Raw genomic sequence first — 20,396 nt, 5'->3', positions numbered from 1 at the left:
TCCTACAATGGTGGAATCATGCTGAGGGTCTGTTGTGCTGCTAGGAGAATCAGTGCACCAAGTGGATACAATAATAGGTAGTAGTTGAGGTATGTGTACAGTATTTCTTGCTTGTATGCATACTTATAATGAGGGATCCAGAGTTAACATTTAAAAAGATGAAAAAGTTGTTTGTCGTGAGAACATTCCAGCCCGGAAAGAGAAATGTTCAAATGAATCTTTAAACGTTTCACCTTGAACGGTATAACTTAATATGTAGAAATCCAACTGACACTGTAATAAGAAAATCCCACAGGAGAAAGCATTTCTATTCGTTTATTACATGTAAAATCAATAAAGATTACATAAATACATATATATGCAACATTGTAATCAAATTAAAGTGGAAACCATCACCAGCTTTAAAAATCCCTTCATCTGACTTAAACAATACAGTTGTTCTTCATCTTTTATGCAACACCGGTACTCAAGAATCATCAGGTGAAATAACTGAATAATTCAAAAGGCACAGTTCAAGTCTAAGGGTAGGTAATGCCATAAGTACCCTGTGGGGAAACCCTGTAGATCAGACCTGGGCATTTTAAGGCCCGCGGGCCAGATATGGCCGTTAATAGTAATTTGTCCGAAAACAAAACACCGTATTTTCGAGTGCATGCGACACAGCTGTCTTTTATTTTGAAAGGGCTTGGCACCGTTTATGAATGCATGTACATAAATGCTAACACAGCAACAACAAGTGATGCTAGCAGCGAATACACGATCCCCACAAAATGTCATCTCACGGTAAAAAAGAAAAGTTGATTCCGAATTCTGCATTTTTAACAAGGCATGGACAGCGAAATATTTCTTTATTGAAGTCAAAGGCAAGGCCGTGTGTTTAGTTTGTGGTGCGCAGGTGGCTGTGTTAAAGGAATATAATATCCACCGTCACTATGTGACCAAACACGAGAAAGAGATACAAGAACTTTTCAGAGAAAGAAGCGCGTCACTGAGGTCGTCTGTTGCAAGCTCAACAAACACTTTTTACAAAACGCCTGGCATCTAGAGGAGCTGCAGTCAAGGCAAGTTTTGTCATATCCCTAAGATTGCTAGGAAGAGCAAACCTTTCTCTGACGGAGAGTATATTAAGCAGTGCTAATATGTCCTGAGAAAAAAGGCGCTTTTGAGAACATCTCCCTCTCCGCCGCAAAGCGTAACTTGAGAAGGATTGAGGACATCGACGAACCTGGTGCTGCAACTGAAAGACAGCGTGAATGATTTTGAGTACCGGTATTTTTCCCTGGCTTTGGATGAGAGCTGTGACATACGGGACACTGCCCAGCTGCTCATCTGTTCGTCAGGCTTTTTCCAACACTTAAAACCATTTATTGCTCATATATGCAGTTGATCAGTTGATTAATATAACACACACCATTTCAATTGTGGAGAGATTAAAAAGTTAAAAATAAATTCAGATGTGATGACGATATTTTTTTTAACTATTAATTTGTTAATTCTCACTTCAGCCAAACCACAAATTGTTTTTTTATTTTTATTAATTTTTACTGAATATTCTTCTTAACAAAAGAATATGATTTAAATATTTTATTACAACAAGAGGTATGAGAAAATGAATAATGAGTCAAGATTAAATTTGAGTCATTGCTGGATCGGCCCTCCAACATATTTCATATTTTTCATGCGGCCCCCTGAAGAAATTAATTGCCCACCCCTGCTGTAGATGAACCAAAGCGGAGTGATTTGTTTAGATGAGACGAATGCAGGCAGTTTAATAGTAATTTGGAATGAACTGACAGATAAAGTTAGAATAACAGGGATAATAAAGGCTTATGTTATTATAGAAAAACTAGGAGTCAATAACAGAATACCAATTCTGTTATTTAGTATTAAAATTAACTTTTATCATCTTTGACAGACTAACGTTAAGTGGAAGGAAAATTACACATGATTTTCAAACCTTTTTTTTTTTAACAAAAAATATAGTTGTTGCCAGGTAACCAAAGAGCGAGTTAGTTGATACCACCGGGCTAGCTTAGCTAGACCGGGAGAGGTTGAGCGGCTAAAGCCTTTCCTCTGCCTACATCCCCCAGAATGCTGTGCGGTTCTGGATCAGAATTTAGTGACATTATTGAAAATTCTATTAGACCTATTATGTATTGATATTGATCACATTGTATATATATTGGTCTATTATCCAACTCTATTTCACTTGTAAGTATAAACCGATTGACAATTTGCCAAGACAAAGGAAATTTGATCTGATTTCTCAGTGCACCCCTACAAGAAACCTGTATGGGTTTCATAAAAAGGCACAACCTTTTGATTTTTATTTGTATAAATAGCCACCCTCTACACTTCCTTATTCCTGTACAGCCCTACAGGTACAGAACGCTAGTGATGGGTAAATGAGGCGTTATGAAGCATTTCAACCCATAGCAAAACTGTATTGATACTGTGTCTATACTGTGTCGCTAAATACTGACACCTGCTGGACATTAAAAATCCCTACAGGCAATGTAGTTGTCAGACTGATTTGATGATCTAGTCTATACAATAAGATTTAAGTCATTGTATTTTATTGTATATTATATATTGCATATTGTCATATCTTCAGTTAAATTCAAAATATATTTGATATTATTAGATACAGTCAATAAAAAATGTGAATATGTACCAAGTGATGAAAATTTAAGTGAACGTGTTTGGAATGAGGATGCTTGTGGACTGAGGTTTTTTTTCCCCCCACAAATTTTCATTGAAAAAATAAGTTTTTTCATCATTTTAAAATTTAGTCTGTTACGCTTTTTTGACACAACTTCTCCTGCTGTAGAAAAAAATAAAGTAAACAATACATTTACATGAAATAATTTATAAAAAGAAACAGTAATTTGTAGAATGTGCTGAATACCCGAGTTTATCCTGGTGTATCTGGGACTTCATTCTGATGCCCTATAATGCCTCAGCATTGAGGAGGTGGATTTATTTAAATAAGACAGTTCTGTCATACATATGCAACACTTAATCTGCGGAACATAATATGAAAGTAAATTAAGAGATAATTTCAGCTGAATTTGGATTCAGATAGATCAAGTAGAAACTGAAAAAAACTGGATGAAACAACAACAAAGTGATAACCAATAGCTTGTTTTCTGATGTAAGATCAAAATGGTCCCAAACTACAAAACCTTTCGTTTGCCTTGAGGATGCCCTATAGTTGACAACGTACCGTAAAAGATCAATAATTATTTTGGCAAATGCATCCCGTTGACAGAGTCGCTTCTTTATAAACACAGTTTGGCGCACCAGTGTCATTTCAAATCAGGTCCTGTATCGGTCACGTGACTTGCTGAAAGCAATACGCGCACCGACACGGAGTTTTGTCAAAGGGCTTGACGCATGCGGCGACGCATCGGTGTTGCCGGACTCATCACTACAGAACGCCATTTTGTTTCCAGACAAATCCCACCCGCTATCCAATAAAATGCTCACAATGTAATCAAAGCTTTCCTCCTCACACTAATGTGGTCAAAGGTCACGGCTGAGCGTTTCATCTCACAATTTTGGTCACTTAAAGGGGAGGTAGTGCAGAGCAACAGAGTCTGTGTCCTGCAAAACAACCCCCCACCCCCGAAAAAAACACCGTAACACAATCAGTCTGTCTTTTTCCGTTCCCTTTTCTCCTTCCAGGTAATCATAGCTTCCTGGGAAATTCGAAGGAGTATCACTCCCACACACACGGTTGTCAGGCCGCAGAGCATGGCGAGGCCGTCGGTGGCCGTGAGTCCCGTCCACTCCTTGAACAGAAGGGCAGAAGCGAAAATCACGGTGGACGTGAACGTCACGTAGTATATCGCTTCAAATATGTTGGAGCTGAAGCACTCCAAGGCCTTATTGATGAAGAAGAACTGGATCAGTATGCTGACCGCCAGCGCCCCCAGCAGGCCAAGGAAGAGAGCCACGGTGCCGACATTTGACTGTCCTTCGCCGAACACATCAGGAGCCACCAGGCCGAGTCCTTTGCTGCTTGGGACGGTGAAGCTTCCAAGAAGCGAACATATGGCGACGTACACCATGATGTTGGACGTCCCGTGAGCTGGAGCGACCCACACGATCAGGGTGACCAGGGTCAGCACCACGAGTAGGATGTAGGTTACAAACACTGCAGGAGGAAAGAGTAGACAATGAGTGACATGGTCCACCATGTTTCACAAACACATTAAAAAGTGTTAGTAAAATTTCAATTTCAAGTGCAGAAATTTTCTTGTTCTTTCTAGAAAAAAAACAACTTAGTTTTTTGGCAGAAATGTATTCCCTTTTTCTTTTTCTATCTACAATGGCCCTAATAACTTAGAGTAGAAATTATCACCTGGATCTGACAGTCCGTCTTCAAGCTCCCGCCTTGATGTTGCCACCGCTTTAGGGGCGTGAATGATGAGCACGACGGAACCACAGCAACAGATGATGCAACCGAGTTTCCCCAGGACGTTTAAACGCTCCTCCAGTATCCAAGAAGCCAGGACTGCTCTGCATCCCCAAGAGGACGACGTTACTACCAATACAGAGTTCAAGTGGTCTCGCAAAGGCCTTCCTATCAATTTCAGTTTCTCACATTAATAGATGTAAAGCTGGACACGTCTATTATTTAACTTTAAATAACAGCACCTTACTGAGATAGCAGATAACCTGATTTGTTTTGCTGATAGACAGAACTGGTCAATAAGGCAGAAGAAACATTATTTTTTCTATGACATCATGCAAAATATCGCGGGATATTTTGCTATACTATTGTGATAATACTTTTGACAATAACCACTATTTATTAGGAAACTGTATGCTATTATGGCCCCACAAACACAAACAGTGCTCTTAATAAATATCCCCATTCATAACATGCTACTTTTGAACACCAATCACATAAATAAGTGTGACACAAACTGCATTTTCACATTTCCAGCTGCCCTGTGCCCTCTGAGGAAACGCATCACCACAGCTTGATGCTGCCACCACCAATTTGGCCAGCATCACTCGTGGCTGAGGCTTACCCAAACAGTACTCCAAGGGCCCCTAATGGTGTAACAATCACAGCAGGGGCCAGGTTATACGCCAGGAAATTCCCAACTTGACCAATGATCACTGAGAAAAGCAGACGTGTGTGAGATCACATTTAGCTGAAAACAAAAGTTTTCAAGGAACAAAACATTCTTAATGTCATACTCACTGCACAGCGTTCCACTGCACCACACCACATCTGTAAGGTACGAACACCCTGCAAAGACATGAATGACTTCAGACCGCGCTGCCTGACATTGCGCTCAACTTTATAACACATTTGTTTGGCAGTGTCACCACTGTCAAGTATTTTTCCGAGAATAACTATGCTTGCTTCTTCCCCCTACCTTTGTCACGAGAACGCAGTATTCCCTTTTTCTGAAGCACAAACGTCGAGCCATTAATAAAGCTTGATATTACGGCTATTGTTATCCCCAGCGGAGCTCCAGGCAGCCCGGAGTTATCGGCCATTGCTGTGTGCTTTGAGAGCAGGGTTGCCAGATCTGACTGACTGTTTCCAGCACAAACGCAACGTAAAACACGCCCCACACAAAAAACAGCGGGATTTTGGTTGTCACTGTCTTTTGGACTTGACTCTTGGATCAGGGAGAGACTTATGTTTTTTGTGGTGCTATCATGTCCTTTTAAGTCTTAAAAAAGTGGCATTGGGATTTCTGTTTTTCAGTGCTGGTGCAGTGTGACATTTGATTTACCCAGTGTTTCTCAATTCTGGTCCTCACGCCCGCTGCTGTGCATGTTTTAGGTGTTTCCCTTCTGCCACAGACCTGGATTGAGATAGCAATCCTGGATTGAACCTGTAGGTGACAGGCTTCTGTAGCATTTGGTGGTCATGCAGTCATTTGAATCAACCGCTCTGGAATAGAGGCACATCTAAAATATGCAGCGCAGGGGGGCCTGAGGACTGGAATTGAGAAGCGCTGGATTAACCAATAACTGATGATGTCATGCTTGGGAGATTTTAGGCATTTCAAAACCTAACCCTATTAAAATGTAAAAGTGTTTTTGTTTTTGCTTTTCTGTCACATAATGACAACTAGCCCACATTTTAACAACCCTCCAAAAAGCTGTTTTTCTCACCCCAATGTGTTCATAAGAAGCCCAATTTCCCAATCTGGCAACACTAATTGAGACATAAAGCCTTTCACTGAGCAACACTGCCACCTAGTGGACAGTTTTCCCTCAATCTAGGTCAACTCCGCCTCTTCAATATCCCGCCTCCACTGCAAAAGTGGCACGTGGTTTATATTTACACCGCTCACCCGCACGGGCGGAGCAGAAACTAACTGCGCCCACCCTACATCGGGAGTAGCGGTGAACAACACCTATCGCATCTAATCTAGCAGTCTGTATACGTAAATGGTTTCCATGCCTCCTTATCCGGTCCAAGTCCCGTCAATCAAATCCATTATGAACGTCTTGTTAATGCAGTAAAGCAGCTGAGGGGACGAGAAGAGCTTGACAAGTGACCGCAGGTAATTTATGAATATCTCGTCTTGGTTTGCGTTGTCTCGCAAGACTGCCCCGAACGCGGTGTTCCGCTTCCTTTCAGCGTCAGGTCTGCAGGGATTCTTGGATGACGGAAGCTAGTTGAGCAAGGGAAAGCTAGCGTTTTGTAAATGTTAGCTGGTTAGCCGGTGAATTGGTTAGCTCCTCCAGTCCCTGTCTTGAAGCGTATGCAAGTTAGCGGTATAGAGCGCCCTACGGCTGCGATGATGCTGTGTCACAGGACGGTGTTAGCCGCTGGAGGAGTCTGCTGTCACACTTGCTAGCAAGCGAAAACCACTGTGCCTGTGCTAGCATTCACAGCTTTCCTGTTTTCATGCAGGCTCATAGCTGCATAAATTCCTGGCCTTATATCACGGGGATATTCATGAAGCGGTATGTAGCATGAACAGCTTAAAAGTGTCAGTGTTTTGATTAAGTCGAAGGTATTATCGCTCATAAAGTTCATACACATGAGGGCTAATAGCTTTGTTTATAGCCATATGTCAGATATAGCAAGTCCATATAATGTTTGTTTTTTTACTTATAGCAACATTTTTGACCCGCGTCAGGTGTTCCTGTATGCATAACTGTCATTGAATACTGATGTGATACCGTCCAGTGTTTTCACAACAAATCATAAATCCTCCCAGTTGTTTACATCGGTGTGATAATATGTCATGGCCTTTGAGTGTTAGCTCAGGTTTGCCAATTCTCACTCTTATCCACATAAGTCTCACTCCTAATATGGAAAGGGCCTACACTTAAAAGAAAAACTGTTTCTTTTCCCCCACCCAAATTACTGTTTGTGGTTGTTGGAGTATTCTATTTAAAGGCCCTGACGCTTCTGAAAAACCTGCATATATCAAAGTTTTTTTCCCCGTATTGGTATTTTCTCAAGTTGAAGTCACGAGTGTAAGATCCTTTTTAGAACTTGAACTTATAAACAAATCTGATAACCGTGAAGCACATTTGTGATGGAGACTGGAGTTGCTCAATGTATCATATTGCAGTTGTCATTGCACTACCAATTTGTGCAATATCGCAAACATAACAAACTCCTCGGACTCAATGTTTATTTGGTTATTATATTTCAAGGGCTAACCACTGAAAATCTGTGTGCCAATAATATTTTTGGTGCCGTCAATTTTTTTCTTTTTTCATTTTTGCAATACTCAATAATGATACTGAAAATGCACATTTTCCTAATATTGTTCAACCCTCAATTTAAAGAAACAAACAAACTGGGGATGCATGATATATCGGCATCAACATCTGTATGGGTCGATGTTGGTTATTTTTTAACATTTCGGCTCAATAAGTAAAAATGGGCCAATACTAACTACTGATGTTTATTTCCATCTTGTTGTTGTTTATGTTTGTGTTTTAGGGAGGGGTTTGGTCATGTGGTATTTGTCTGGTTTGTGACAGTAACAAAACACAGAATTGTGGGGGTGTTTTTAAGTGAAGCAACGTCAGCGGTGTGGTCATTTATTCATGTCATTGAAATGTGTATAATTCTGGTTTTTGATCTTAGCTGCAATATTAAAATCGGGTATCAGCACTAATTTTCAAATCACACCACCCCTATAATAAGCACTACCTAGAAATGGATAAAAGCTTTATAACAGTTGTTGGTGCTCTTTGAGTTGCCGTATTGCCACTGCTTGATTGAAACGCTTGGATACTTGATAATAGTAAAGAATAGTCGAGGCATTTCTCACCTTTGCCAATTCGTACTCTCATTCGTGACTACGTGCTGCTGTTTCCTACCCCTATTTCTCCTTTTGCTTCATGTAAAAATCGATTTGTTGGAGTAAATTTGCATCTAATATTCTTTGAAACTTCAAATTATACCCACTTTTCTTTTACTTTTTTGTTTTTGTCTCTCTTTCTCTCTGTTCCCCAATTTGACCCTTATGACCTCTGACCCATCCAGAATGGACCTCCAGACTTACTGGAATTGCATACTGTGACATTTCCCTAGTAATATACTAGAGGAGAAGATAGAAATTTACTTTTAAATTGGCACGTGTCAAAGTGCGCATGAAAGGTCTCCATGGCGACTGTGAAGTGACACACATAGCACATTGAATCGTCTCGTGGCAAACCAACGAACATTGGCTAGGAATCGCGTCTCTTGATGAAACGTCCTTTACGACATTTTTATTGAGGTCAAACTTCTTTGCCTTTGTTTGAAAGCTGGTAGTCCTCTCTGCGTCATCCTTCTGATGATTAAGCCATTATGTCCTCTCTGTCCTTCTGTCCAAAATTATTAGTGTTACCAGTATTAAAGCCAGAGGTCACTGCTTTCCCACCAGCAGACTTCATCAGTTAGCTGCCTAGCTACCTCTGAACATTTCAGGCTGACGTTGTCCAAACGTCTGTCGGTCGTTACTCAGCTGTTCACAGGACGCCTCGTATTTTGAGGAAGCGTAGACTCCCAAAGTGAAGAGAGTGTAATAAGCATGCACCTTTAAATATAGCATTAATATACGTTTGATGTGTAACGGAGCTCTTCGCGTGTTGCAGGTTGGCTGCGTTTGCAGCCAGGAGAGAAGAGGGGAAGATGCCTTCTCCGTCTTTCACCCTGGACGCCCAGCTGAGATTTCATGACAAATGGCTGAAAATAGACTTGCAGGTATGTAACCATGGCGAGGCACCGATCGCACAGATCGCCGGATTTGTCTTGAGTAACTTTGTCGATATCAGCCCCTGGCTGCGCTGTGCCATTTTTAAAATGACCACACGGTCACATTCGTTTCCCTTAAATCTCATTAATCTGATAAACAATCAGTGGATGATGTCCAGAACAAATTGATTATTACACAATAATCAATCAACATGTCTGATTATCATGCTAGAAGTTGTACTTGTCCAGCTGTGATTAGCTCCTGCAGCAACGCGCTCCTGGCCCGATAATTTCACTGCCATTCCGGGTTAAGATTTGGCGGGGGGAACATTGAATTAAATTCAGATTTTATTCCAGCAACATAATCTGATGGTGAATTATTGAGTAAATCACAACCTTTTGAAGTAAAATGTTCCAGCATAAAAATAGACTTCATGCAAGCAATAATGTGTGTAAGCCTGTGAGTCTCGTGACAAATTGAAATGAGCTCGGTGTGTTTTTTGAAGGGCAGTTTTGCTTGCAGTGGCTGTATAATCATTTTATACATGGATTTGGTTGTGTGTGTTTTTATTTAATGTTTTTGGTTGTTGTGTTTTAGATATTTAAAATATTTTCCACTTCCAGTGTGGAGTGTTCGTTACAAAATCAAAGTTCATTAGTCTTTGAGAAGCTGAACTTTGCATTATTGTGCCATTACATCGCTAGAAAATGGTCTCAAAGCAGCAATATTATCGTTTATCGCATAATGAATTGTAAACGATAATATCGCAGGCATTTCTGGGACAATTTATCATCCAGCAAAACTTGTTATTGTGAGAGGTTTAATTATCTGTTATTAAATGACTTGTTGCCATACTGTCTGAAACTCTGACTCTAATTGATTAGGGTGTTACGCAAGAAGTTTTTTATAATATTTAATTTTCACAATATTCAAATTTAGGTACAGTATGAATTATTATTATTTTTTAATCTGTAAGCCATAATCGTCAAATTCATAAGGATCATAGCAAAAGTGTTACTAGAGATTTTTCTAAAAACAATTATTTTTTTTACATGGTAGATTATTTATTTATTTTTTTTCTACCAATTTAATAAGTCTGTGCTTTTCCATGTGTCGTCATAATAAAAAATGAGATTTGTTTGAAGCGGTTTTGCTAGGTTGTTTTTTTTTAACGGGGTGGCCAATAAGTGTAGATTCCACTTTTGAACAAAACGGTCGGAAGGACAATACGTTTTCTTCACAGCCGTCTTCGCTATGCAGACAAGTGTTGGGAATTTGTCTCGTTGAATGTCGACATTTTTGACTTGCAGGAAGTTAGCTCCTTCGAATGTAGCGCTGACTGGCGGCTCATGCAAACCAACACCTAAACCAATCGAGTACCGGAGTCCAAATGTCAGACGGGATTTCTTAAACTCTCCTCAGCTGTTTGTCCACTTGCTTGAATGTTGGAGCGACGTAACATTGTGTTCCCTTCGCTTAGAAAGACTATATGGATCTATTTAATCCTCTTGCAAAAGAAATAAAAGGTGACAAAATTTTAAGAGTGTCGGAATTTTGAGTATTGCAGAATAAGTTGTTTTCTTTTATTTGTTTAAATCAAACATTGAATATTTCAGTAAATCAGAATATTGTAGTCAGTTTCTGATTTCTGTAGTTCTATAGGTGTGAGCTGCCAATAATTACAGTAGTTCAGTTTGATTTGTCTTAAATATTTTCCAGTAATATTAACATTTCAACTCGCTATGTCATTATTTGCCAAAGGGACAGAATCTGTGTTTGTGTAGCAATACCAGCTTTGACACGCAGTTTTAATATTTGAAATAAGTACAGAGTCGTGATTTGAAGCTGTTTCAAGAGATAAAAAACGTAGATCCTCACGTTTATTGAGATTTCCAAAATGTCGACAACTTTTCTTACAGTGACATGTCCGCTTACTCACAGCTTAAGAGCTAAACGCAATGAAGTACAGAAATCTTTCCGTAATGCATGCAGCCTTTCTGTTACCTATGAAAAGTCCTGCTCTTTCTCACCGACTTGTCAGGATAAACTGTTGGTCATAAAACTTTTAAATAATTTTGACGTTTCTGCCGGGTTTCTCACCAGTCAGGACCATCCATCCATCCATCCATCCATCCATCCATCCATTTTCTATTCACCCTTGTCCCTAATGGGGTCGGGAGGGTTGCTGGTTCCTCTCCAGCTACGTTCCGGGCGAGAGGCGGGTTTCACCCTGGACAGGTCACCAGTCTGTCGTAGGGAAACACAGAAAACAGGACAAACAACCATTCACACACAACCACTCACACTTAGGGAGAATTTAGAGAGACCAATTAACCTGACAGTCATGCTTTTGGACTGTGGGAGGAAGCCGGAGAACCCGGAGAGAACCCACCATGCACAGGGAGAACATGCAAACTCCATGCAGAAAGACCCCGGGCCAGGAATCGAACCCAGGACCTTCTTGCTGCAAGGCAACAGCTCTACCAACTGCACCACTGTGCAGCCCTCAGTCAGGACCAAACGGATAAAAATCATCTGACTCCAGACACCGTCACATTTCTGGGTTCATCTCCAGCCGTTATGTTGTAACGTCGAGAAATTCTAGTTGTGACGCAAACATGAAATAAGTGACAGCTTTAAAGTTGGCAGTAAATTATTCATACTTTAACCTGTCGCAGTAAGCAATCAATTAACCACGTGATAAATTTAAATAATGTCCATTCTGATGATTAATATCTTTTCAAGGGCAATATAATCTATAGAAACATCATAATGTTTGGTTGTCTGTAGTTTTTATTCATTGTTTTTGGTTTTTGTCTTTTATTTTGGATATTTAAAATGTCTTCAAGTTCCAGTGTAGAATGTTCCTTACAAAAATAAAGTCTATTGGCCTTTGAGAAGACAAGCTTGCTTTATTATGCTATTAAAAGTATATTGGTTGAAAACAGTCTCCAAGCGACAATATTATCGTTTATCGCAATAATTGCTGTCAATTTATTGTCCAGGAACTCTTCTTTGCATGTTTGCCTATTTATGTGATGCTTTTTTTTTCTTCTCTTTTTAATATTTAATATATTTTAAAATTTTTGTATTACCTCTCCACCTTTGGTAGCGGGCTTTCTCTGCTGAAGGACTGAGTGAGATGTGGAATGAGATGGTGAAAGATGAAGAAATAACTTTCAACGGGGAAGAATCGGCTCACACAGGTATTGCTCCGTCACGTTGGGGCCAGATCGGCTCTTGTTTACGTATAAATGCCGTCTGCGTTTGTTTCTCATCATTATCAATAATTTTGGACATTCTAGAAGATTGCACTGATTGTTTTGGCGGTCAGAAGAAAGATGAGCCCGGCGATAAAGAGAAGAAAGAAGAGGAGGAGACGCCGACGTCCGCTCATCACGCCATCATCGAGACCTGGGATTGGGGACGGCAGCCAGGTAGAAATGTTTTTGTTTTTTTTCTTTCAAGATTTCTTCTAGGATTTCCTAGAAACTGATGGGTGGGTGCGACATAACGCTGCTGATTGGACAGCCTTCAAAGCGTATCAAACATTACGCATGATGGCCAAACCATATTAACAACGTTGCTGTCTTTCAAATGCAACATTATGTTCCCATCAGGTTCTCGCAGGCTTCAATTTAAAATGCATCCTATTTGGACTTCCTGAGGTTACCTTCGCTTCTTCCTCTTCCTCCTTCTACTTCAGACTCTCACCTCTAGTTTTACTTCGCTCCTGAAACCAGCGCAGCGCGCCGTAACCAGCATCGCAGCCAAACAGGCAGGAGCTGGCGGTGTTTATTCTTTTTTTTCAGAACAAAGTAAATTTGAACATTTCGTGATATTTAAACTCATTTCACAAATGCAGGCTAAATTGGTGGCTTTTATTTTTGCCGTGGTGGTGTGCTACGGTCAGTTACATGCAGAGCAGGGCTGTTCAACTCATTTTCACTTTGGGCCAAATCTTGTTTAGTACAAGTAAGAAAGTTTTTGATAATTTTTGAGAAAAATATGCATTAGCACAAAATAGTGTGGGGATTTGTTAATTTTTTTTGTGTGTGTGAATTTCCATGATAATTCTCAAGAAACTGGTGTAGACTGATTGATAAACAGCTAAAAACTGCATTGATTTGCTTAAGTAGTGCATTGATTTGATTGATAAAATAACATTTAAGCACACTTGGTGTTTAGTCAAGAGTCTAGAAAGCTATGTCGGGTCAGATTTGGCCCACGGGCCTTGAGTTTGACACCTGTGATGAAGAGCAAACCCTGGAGTTGGATGATGATGACTGTGACTTCTGTTTCCAATCGGTCCCGTTTCCCCGCTGAGCATCTCGTTGTTTTTAGGCCTTCCTGATTCCGAGTGGGGTAATAGATACCCTGCTGACCACGACTCGTTTCACAACACCTAAATGTCGACCACATCCAGAGCATGCTCGCCATTTCAACACACCACCGCCTCTCTCTGTTTATCTGTCTGGCTTTGCTGATGAGCGTGTGTTTTGCTTGCGCGTTGCTCGTGGAAACTCTGAAATGACAACTTGCACTCTGCCGTTCCGAGTGGTTATTTTTACCCTGCAGAGGGTAGTCTTAGCGGGCCCTACGGCAGACTCCAGATGGGGAGGGGGTGGAGGCGAGTGTGTGTTTATTCGAGGAACTGGGCGGGACGGTTTTTTGGATAGAGGAGATAACCGTTGCCGAGGGGCGCAGACGGCCTTGTCTGCCTGCCCAGAGAGCGAGGGGGTTTATTAGTAGCCATATGGCTGTTTGTCATTTTATTGACTGCGCCTAAGTCTGATATTGCAGCGAGTGTAACCGGATCCATCAGCGCTCCGTTATCGATGCCTGTAGTTCAAATGCCACACTTCCTGCTCTCTCATTGTGTGCTCAGATATGTGAAACATGTTTGTGTCGGCAGATGCGGCTCCCATCTAAGCCCCTCGTATTGAAATCAGATCAGCAACGGACATGCAGTGCCTTCTGAAAGTATTCGCGCCGATTGAACTTTAACATTTCGTCCAGTTACAGCGTGCGTTTTATTGGGATTTTATTTGATCGACCAAAGCCTGCCGCAATGAGTCAATTAATCGCCTGATAAATGAATAAGTTCGATAATTTCTGTTTTTATTTTTTTGAAGAGCAATTTTGTTTACAGACATTATAATCCATTTACTTTAGGATTTTGGTTGTTGGGTTTTATTTTGGATATTTAAAATACCTGCCTATTCCAGTGCGGAGGATTCGGCAGAAAACTAAAGTTTATTGGTCTTTAAGAAGGCTACCTTGCTTTATTTTACCGTTATCAATATAATTACTTGAAAATTGTCTCAAAATTACAATATTATCGTTTATTGCAATAATTACTGGGACAATTTATCGTACGTCACAATGTGCTACCATGACAGGCCAGACAGACCAAAACACAGTAGTGCATAGTTGTGAAGTAGCAGGAACGCACCGTTTTCAAAATTTTTCTTTAAAAATACTCTTACTAAAAGTGTGATGCATTCACCCCTCTTCACTCTGATACCCTTAAATTAAACCCAGTGTGACCAGTTACCTTCATTAGCCTCCTAATTTGTAAGTAGTGTAACATAATCTCAGTGATGTTTATTAGAGATGCATCAGTCTGATGTTATTTGTATCGGTCCTGGTATTGGCAAAAATTCTATCGTTATCAGTGGTGATGTGCCCGATCCATTCAGTCTAGTTCTATGTGTAGAGCTGTAAGCGACGTCATGCTCTATTATTTATTTTATGCTATATTTATAATTACTAATTGCTAAACTGTCTAAACCATTTGAAAGAATGTTTGTATTTATGTTTGCTGCACTGGTGCAGATTTATCAAAAAAATGTGTAATTCAGTACATTTATGTCTGTGTTTATTAAAAAAAAATAAACATTTAAAGTCAATTCAGCGCAGTTTTTCTGTATCGGATCGGTATCGATCGATGCTAAACCTCAGATATTGGTGTCAGTAGTGAAAAAAGTTCATCCTTAATATTTGTGATTGCGAAGCCTTATTTGTAATGTGAAAAAGATCAAGTGGTGTGTGTAGTTTTCAAGCCACTGCATTCGTCCTGTCTTTACTCTGACTATAACAGGGAAAGTTATCTGTGTCTCAGCAGAGTATAGTTTTGCTATATGTCCGGACATCAGAACAGATGACTTTAGTGAATCTCTTGCGACCTCAGTCAGTTTAGCTTACATAGGGCTTAAGTAGATTTCAGCCACGCTATATTGGAGCATCTCATCTTCCTGTGCTGTCCTGCACGGTGGGCGTGTAAAAGTTTCTGTTGAAAGAAAGGGCAACATTGATTATTCTGTTGGTGTGTTGCTGTTGCTGTGTTTTGTTTTGTTTTTTGTTGTTGTTTTGTTTTTCCCTCTAATGTTTCCTTTCTTGCATGCTCAGATGAGACAGAGCTCAAAGACTGTCTGCTGGTTCTGGTCGAGGACCAGCAGAAACTCTCTGCCCAGATGGCCAAAAACACCCTGTCCGCCCAGCGCCTGCGCCAGCGGTTGGTCATCCTTGAGCGCTACCTCATCTCTCTCAGCCACAGCATGATGGAGGAGAAGTACAAGGTCCGCTGGAAGATGCCCCCCAGCCAGCCTCTGCCTGCTACTGACAATAAGAGGTACACCTCATAAAGACCAGTGGATGCTTGGTCCCAAATAAATAGATTAGATGAATGAAAGAAACTTTATTCTTATTTTGGGTTTATTTTTATGTAGTGGTCCATTACTGAAGCTAATCTCCCATCCCCATGACATTCTGGGATAATTTACGGTTCTCATTGAGTTGGGGGGGATCAAATTTCTAAATGGTTTGGACCAGAGCTGAAAACAAAACAAAACAAAAATAATGGAAGGAATTTGTGAATATTAATTAATTACTTGTAGGGTGTTAACACTGACTACATAGAATACAGATGTTGGATTTAAAATGATGCCTTATGGACTACATCTTCTATATTACATGCTCTGTATTCGCATTTTGACCTCCTAGCACTTAATTTACTTAACTCTCTTTTCATTTATTGTGACAGACAGGTATTTTGTCCCTGCTGGAGTTTCTGCGCTTCTCTAAAGCTCCTGTAGTGTTTTGACAACATGCAGCTTCCATATTGGTTTCAGGCTATATATTTAATGCAACACACAAAGCTACAGTCTTTAAAAAAAAAAAAACCTCACTATTTGTTCCTGGTGTCCATATTTTAAACTAGGCAGTTTGGTGAAGTGCTAGGCTAATGTTAGCTTGTGTGCTCTCTCTCTTTTTTTATATATGACTTGTTGATGAGGTTTGTAATGTACAGGGTTTAACTGGATTATTAGTCCACATTTCTTAACTTTTAAACTTAGCACTTTATGTTGAAAGTCATTAGATGCAGTGACTAGTGACACACTGACAGACCAGAAGCTGCAGCAGCAAGTAGAGTCTTTCCTTTACTATTAAAACCCAAATTCATTAGATCAAAGGTTTTGCAAGCTATGCTCATAGAAATTTGGCCTTGGGTTTTCAAGCCTGCCCATGTAAAACGCAAACTCACATCGCACTAAATCAGCAGATATTAGGAGTTGAAGTTTGTTAGGGAGTCTTATAGCGACCATTAAAACACAAAGGCAAAAAAACAAAGCACAAGCCGCCACCTGGGGTCAGGTTGGAACCTCTCTGTTACAGTCGTTGCATTCAGGATTTCTTCACCAAGACACATTACATGTTCTGTAAGTTTCCATGCAACACAGTGACCCTGAGTTGAGCTTCAGCTTAATGCTGTGCACTTTTTGTGGAAGCTTCTGATTTTAAATGTTTAAATCTGCTTTGTTTCTTTCCAAATTCTCGCTAAATGTTTAGATTTTACCTCAATTTTAAATGAAGTAGAAAAGACCTTTGTCAATGTCTGTTTTTAATAGTGGGTACAGATGTGGCTACTACCCAGAAGCAAAACATGAACTCCTAAATTAAATCCATCACATTGAAGAAAAACAAACAAGTACTTTCTTGTGACTACTCATGTGACACAAAAAGCTCCCGAGATTAATAGCAGAGCGACTCTGCTTTTCTCCGCTTTCTCTAATTCTGAACCTCATAATGAAGCAAAGCCACAGTATTTGTCCCTCTTTTTTGCTGTTATTTAAAGGTGACCTTAATAAGCTCCCCATCTTTATGACGTGCTATAAAACTGATAAATGTATCCCCGAAGAACCCAAAGGCTGAAACGGTTTAATCAGAATATTGTAAAAGATCATGTTTTCCCCAGTTTGTGGTGAAACTAGAGTCATTTTGTCTCTCCATCTCCTGTCTTTATTCAAGTTCTCGTCCTGCCAGTAAAGGTGTGGAAGGCCTGGCCCGAGTCGGCTCCAGGGCGGCGCTCTCCTTCGCCTTTGCTTTCCTGCGCCGGGCGTGGCGGTCAGGTAAGAACTCCTCGGGGGGGACGGGGCTCCGTTCTTCTGTGGCGGGGAACATTTCTGCCGTCACCAGGTTGAAGAAGCTTCACTGAGCAGCTGCTAATAAGTGACAAATCACTGGAGAGTAAACAGACATATTTCATAATAACATGATCTGACCTCAGTTTGTTGTTGCTGCTTGCTGAATAAATGGTGGAAGACAATATGTATGAATTTAGAGCTGTTTTATGACTGACTCATTGGTTAAAAGGCAAACTGGGTTTGTTCCCATTAATCCTGTTGTAATCTATGAAGAAACATGGAAGAAGAATGTTGTAGCAGCTCCCCAGCACTTGAATTACTCAGCCAGTCTCGACAGGTGAATTTATTTTCTTTGATGAAAATTCCCCATGATCGTCACAGTTACCTCAGTCCCAGTGAAAACTAAAACATATACAAATATTAGAATACAAATCATAAATTTACAATACAAACAACAAAACAACACGTACGTCGCTGCTTTCACTGGGAAACACTAAGTGTTGATTTCTTTGTGCCAAACATCTCGAAAGTTCAAGTCATTCATTGGCACAATGATTCTACCATAGAGCCTGCCCTCATTAACTACGGCAGCCCATGAGGTACATGCAATAAAACCCCCCAAAACCTTACAAAGTGCAAATACCATTAAACAAAACAAAATATAAACCACCAACAATGCTAATCAAAACAGACAAACATCCATAAACAACTCTTAATTTAGAAAATTCCCTTTGAATAATTTACTTTAAATAGTCTACAAATGTAAATTATTTAGACAATTTATTTTAAATAGCTCACTATCCATTACAGATGTAATTTTTGACCCTGTATAGACTGAATTAAAGTTAAATATGTGCGCCCAGTTCTTGCTTTTAAAAGCTCCAGGTGAATCTAAGGGTAGATTCACACCAGCCTGTTTGGTCCATTTTAATCCAACTCTGGTTAGTTTGTCTAGAAAGTCTTGTTTGTTTGGGGAGGTCAGAATGTGCAATCAAACTCTGATGTCTTAAAAGCTATAGCGCAATGCATTGTGGGTAAATGTAATCAAATGTGTGCGTGTATCGCTATTGGGAGAAATTGCTTGTACTCTTTTTGCCAAAGACTGAAGAGAAATCCTACAACTGCTAAAATCTGACTCCGCTCCATTTTTATTCACGGTGCTTGAAGAAGGAAGTTGCGCTCATGTCTTCTTCAGAGGTTTTTATTTCATTTTCTTCAGTAGATCTTGACGCAGCGCCACCACAGGTGAGGAGCTGAACAGGTTTTCCAAAGAGTTTGGACCGTTTGACGCAGTGCGGCGTGAAAACGAAGCGCACCTGCTGAAAATGCAACAAGCGTTGCAATTTTGGTCGCGAATCAAACTGAGTCTACCGGACTATCGGGTGTGAAAGCATGGATTCCAACGAGAGCCTGTAAACGTCTGAGCTGAACTGTATGTTTTCTATAAATTATGGTGGTACGCTCCAATTTGAGGCGTTCACATTGGCTGGAAGGTGATTGGCTGAGGCTGAAGGACATGAGCAGGCTTCATCACTTCTCCGTAATACGGTGTTTCTCAATTCCAGTCCTCAGGCCCCCCCTGCCCTGCATGTTTTAGGTGTTTCCCTGCTGCCACTCACCTGGATTGAATATGTGGGTGATTAACAGGCTTCTGCAGTACTTGATGCCTGCAGAAGAGGTAATGCAATCATTTGGATCAGCTGTTGTGAAATGGAGGCACATCTAAAAGCAGAGCAGGGGGGCCTGAGGGCTGGAATTGAGAACCGCTGCCTTCATATCACTTTTCAGACTTCCTTATGGTTAACCAGTGGTAGCCCTACAATTAAAAAAAAAACAATTAGATCATCAACTCATTTTTCTAGTGATTTTAAAAGACCCCCCCTCAACACCCAAACTCTGTTAAATCAACATGTTGAATTCACTCGATATCCTTTGAACAAAAGGTCACGGCCTTCATTTCCACCTCTCATTGTTAGCTTTGTGAGATGAGATGAGACGCTGTTGTTTCATGTGTTAGGCTGAGAGCTGCTTCGTCTGCAGGGACTGGGTGGGAACGAAGGGGCGGCTTCTTCTTCCTGTAACATGAGAGAAACTAACACACACACACACACACACACACACATCGTTAAACCTATGGCTCTCAGTTCAGCAGTAATTCTGGAATACGTAGTGAGAACAACAAAAGATTTAAAATTTTCTCAACAAGCACACTACTTTTTTTTGTCCCAGTCAAATTACTATGGGACTGCACACACTCACTATTCAAGATACTGTTATAGTTAATAATAAAAAGTAGTGGCATATAGGATTTCATCTAGAGTCCAATGATGGTTATTCTTTATTAATTGAAAGCGTGACCCTTGTATGTCCAATTGTACGCACTATAAAAATGCAAATATATATATATATGCTTCTCTACATACTTACTAACAAGCTACAGATGTATATAAATATTTATCCATGTCTCCACAGTAAATTATATCACAAAACGTTTGTGGTTTCTGCAGGAGACGATGCAGACCTCTGCAGTGAGCTTCTCCAGGAGTCGCTGGACGCTCTGCGGGCCCTTCCTGAGGCCACCCTGTTTGACGAGGGGACAGTATCTTCTGTGTGGCTGGAAGTCGTCGAGAGGGCCACAAAATTTCTAAGGTTGTGTTTTTTTTTTTTTTAAAGCCTCTCTTCTTAGCATCTGCTTATTCTATAGAGAATTACACATTTTCTGCTGTTCCTCTTCTAGTAGCGTTTTGAGTTTCCAATCAGAACGGCCCACAAAAAGCTGAATTTA

General features: G+C 40.4%; 2 protein-coding genes across 5 annotated transcripts in view; one reads left to right on the top strand and one right to left on the bottom strand.

Annotated features, from left to right (window-relative positions):
* Positions 1–1,720: 1,720 nt before the first annotated feature.
* nipa1 (NIPA magnesium transporter 1) lies at positions 1,721–5,533 on the bottom strand. The gene is made up of 5 exons (XM_044128869.1): positions 5,397–5,533; positions 5,219–5,266; positions 5,043–5,133; positions 4,367–4,524; positions 1,721–4,159 (listed from the first exon to the last, which is right to left on the bottom strand). Exons 1-5 carry the CDS (start codon positions 5,518–5,520, stop codon positions 3,651–3,653), a joined length of 930 nt encoding a protein of 309 aa, XP_043984804.1. The 5' UTR covers positions 5,521–5,533; the 3' UTR covers positions 1,721–3,650.
* Positions 5,534–6,404: 871 nt separating this feature from the next.
* The window catches only part of herc2 (HECT and RLD domain containing E3 ubiquitin protein ligase 2), a 74,782-nt gene continuing 60,790 nt past the window's right edge, over positions 6,405–20,396 (top strand). For 2 of the 4 annotated variants that reach the window (XM_044128862.1, XM_044128863.1), the window contains exons 1-7: positions 6,867–6,948; positions 9,085–9,193; positions 12,298–12,391; positions 12,491–12,622; positions 15,597–15,819; positions 17,496–17,596; positions 20,119–20,260. In XM_044128862.1, the coding sequence (XP_043984797.1) occupies positions 6,890–6,948; positions 9,085–9,193; positions 12,298–12,391; positions 12,491–12,622; positions 15,597–15,819; positions 17,496–17,596; positions 20,119–20,260 (860 nt within the window). In that variant the 5' untranslated portion in view covers positions 6,867–6,889. Of the gene's footprint in view, positions 6,543–6,866; positions 6,949–9,084; positions 9,194–12,297; positions 12,392–12,490; positions 12,623–15,596; positions 15,820–17,495; positions 17,597–20,118; positions 20,261–20,396 lie in introns of those variants that run through there. The other 2 variants (XM_044128864.1, XM_044128861.1) reach the window with 2 other exon arrangements.

The sequence above is a fragment of the Gambusia affinis genome, linkage group LG10, assembly GCF_019740435.1.
Source record: "Gambusia affinis linkage group LG10, SWU_Gaff_1.0, whole genome shotgun sequence".
NCBI classification, from domain to species: domain Eukaryota; kingdom Metazoa; phylum Chordata; class Actinopteri; order Cyprinodontiformes; family Poeciliidae; genus Gambusia; species Gambusia affinis.
This window is presented reverse-complemented; position numbering and strand designations above follow the sequence as displayed.

Coding starts and splice junctions, on each gene's coding strand:
- nipa1 (XM_044128869.1), bottom strand. CDS start 5,520: ATGGCCGATAACTCCGGGCTGCCTGGAGCTCCGCTGGGGATAACAATA. Junction 5,267..5,396: donor ACTGCGTTCTCGTGACAAAG/GTAGGGGGAAGA, acceptor ATGTCTTTGCAG/GGTGTTCGTACCTTACAGAT. Junction 5,134..5,218: donor GTGCAGTGGAACGCTGTGCA/GTGAGTATGACA, acceptor TGCTTTTCTCAG/TGATCATTGGTCAAGTTGGG.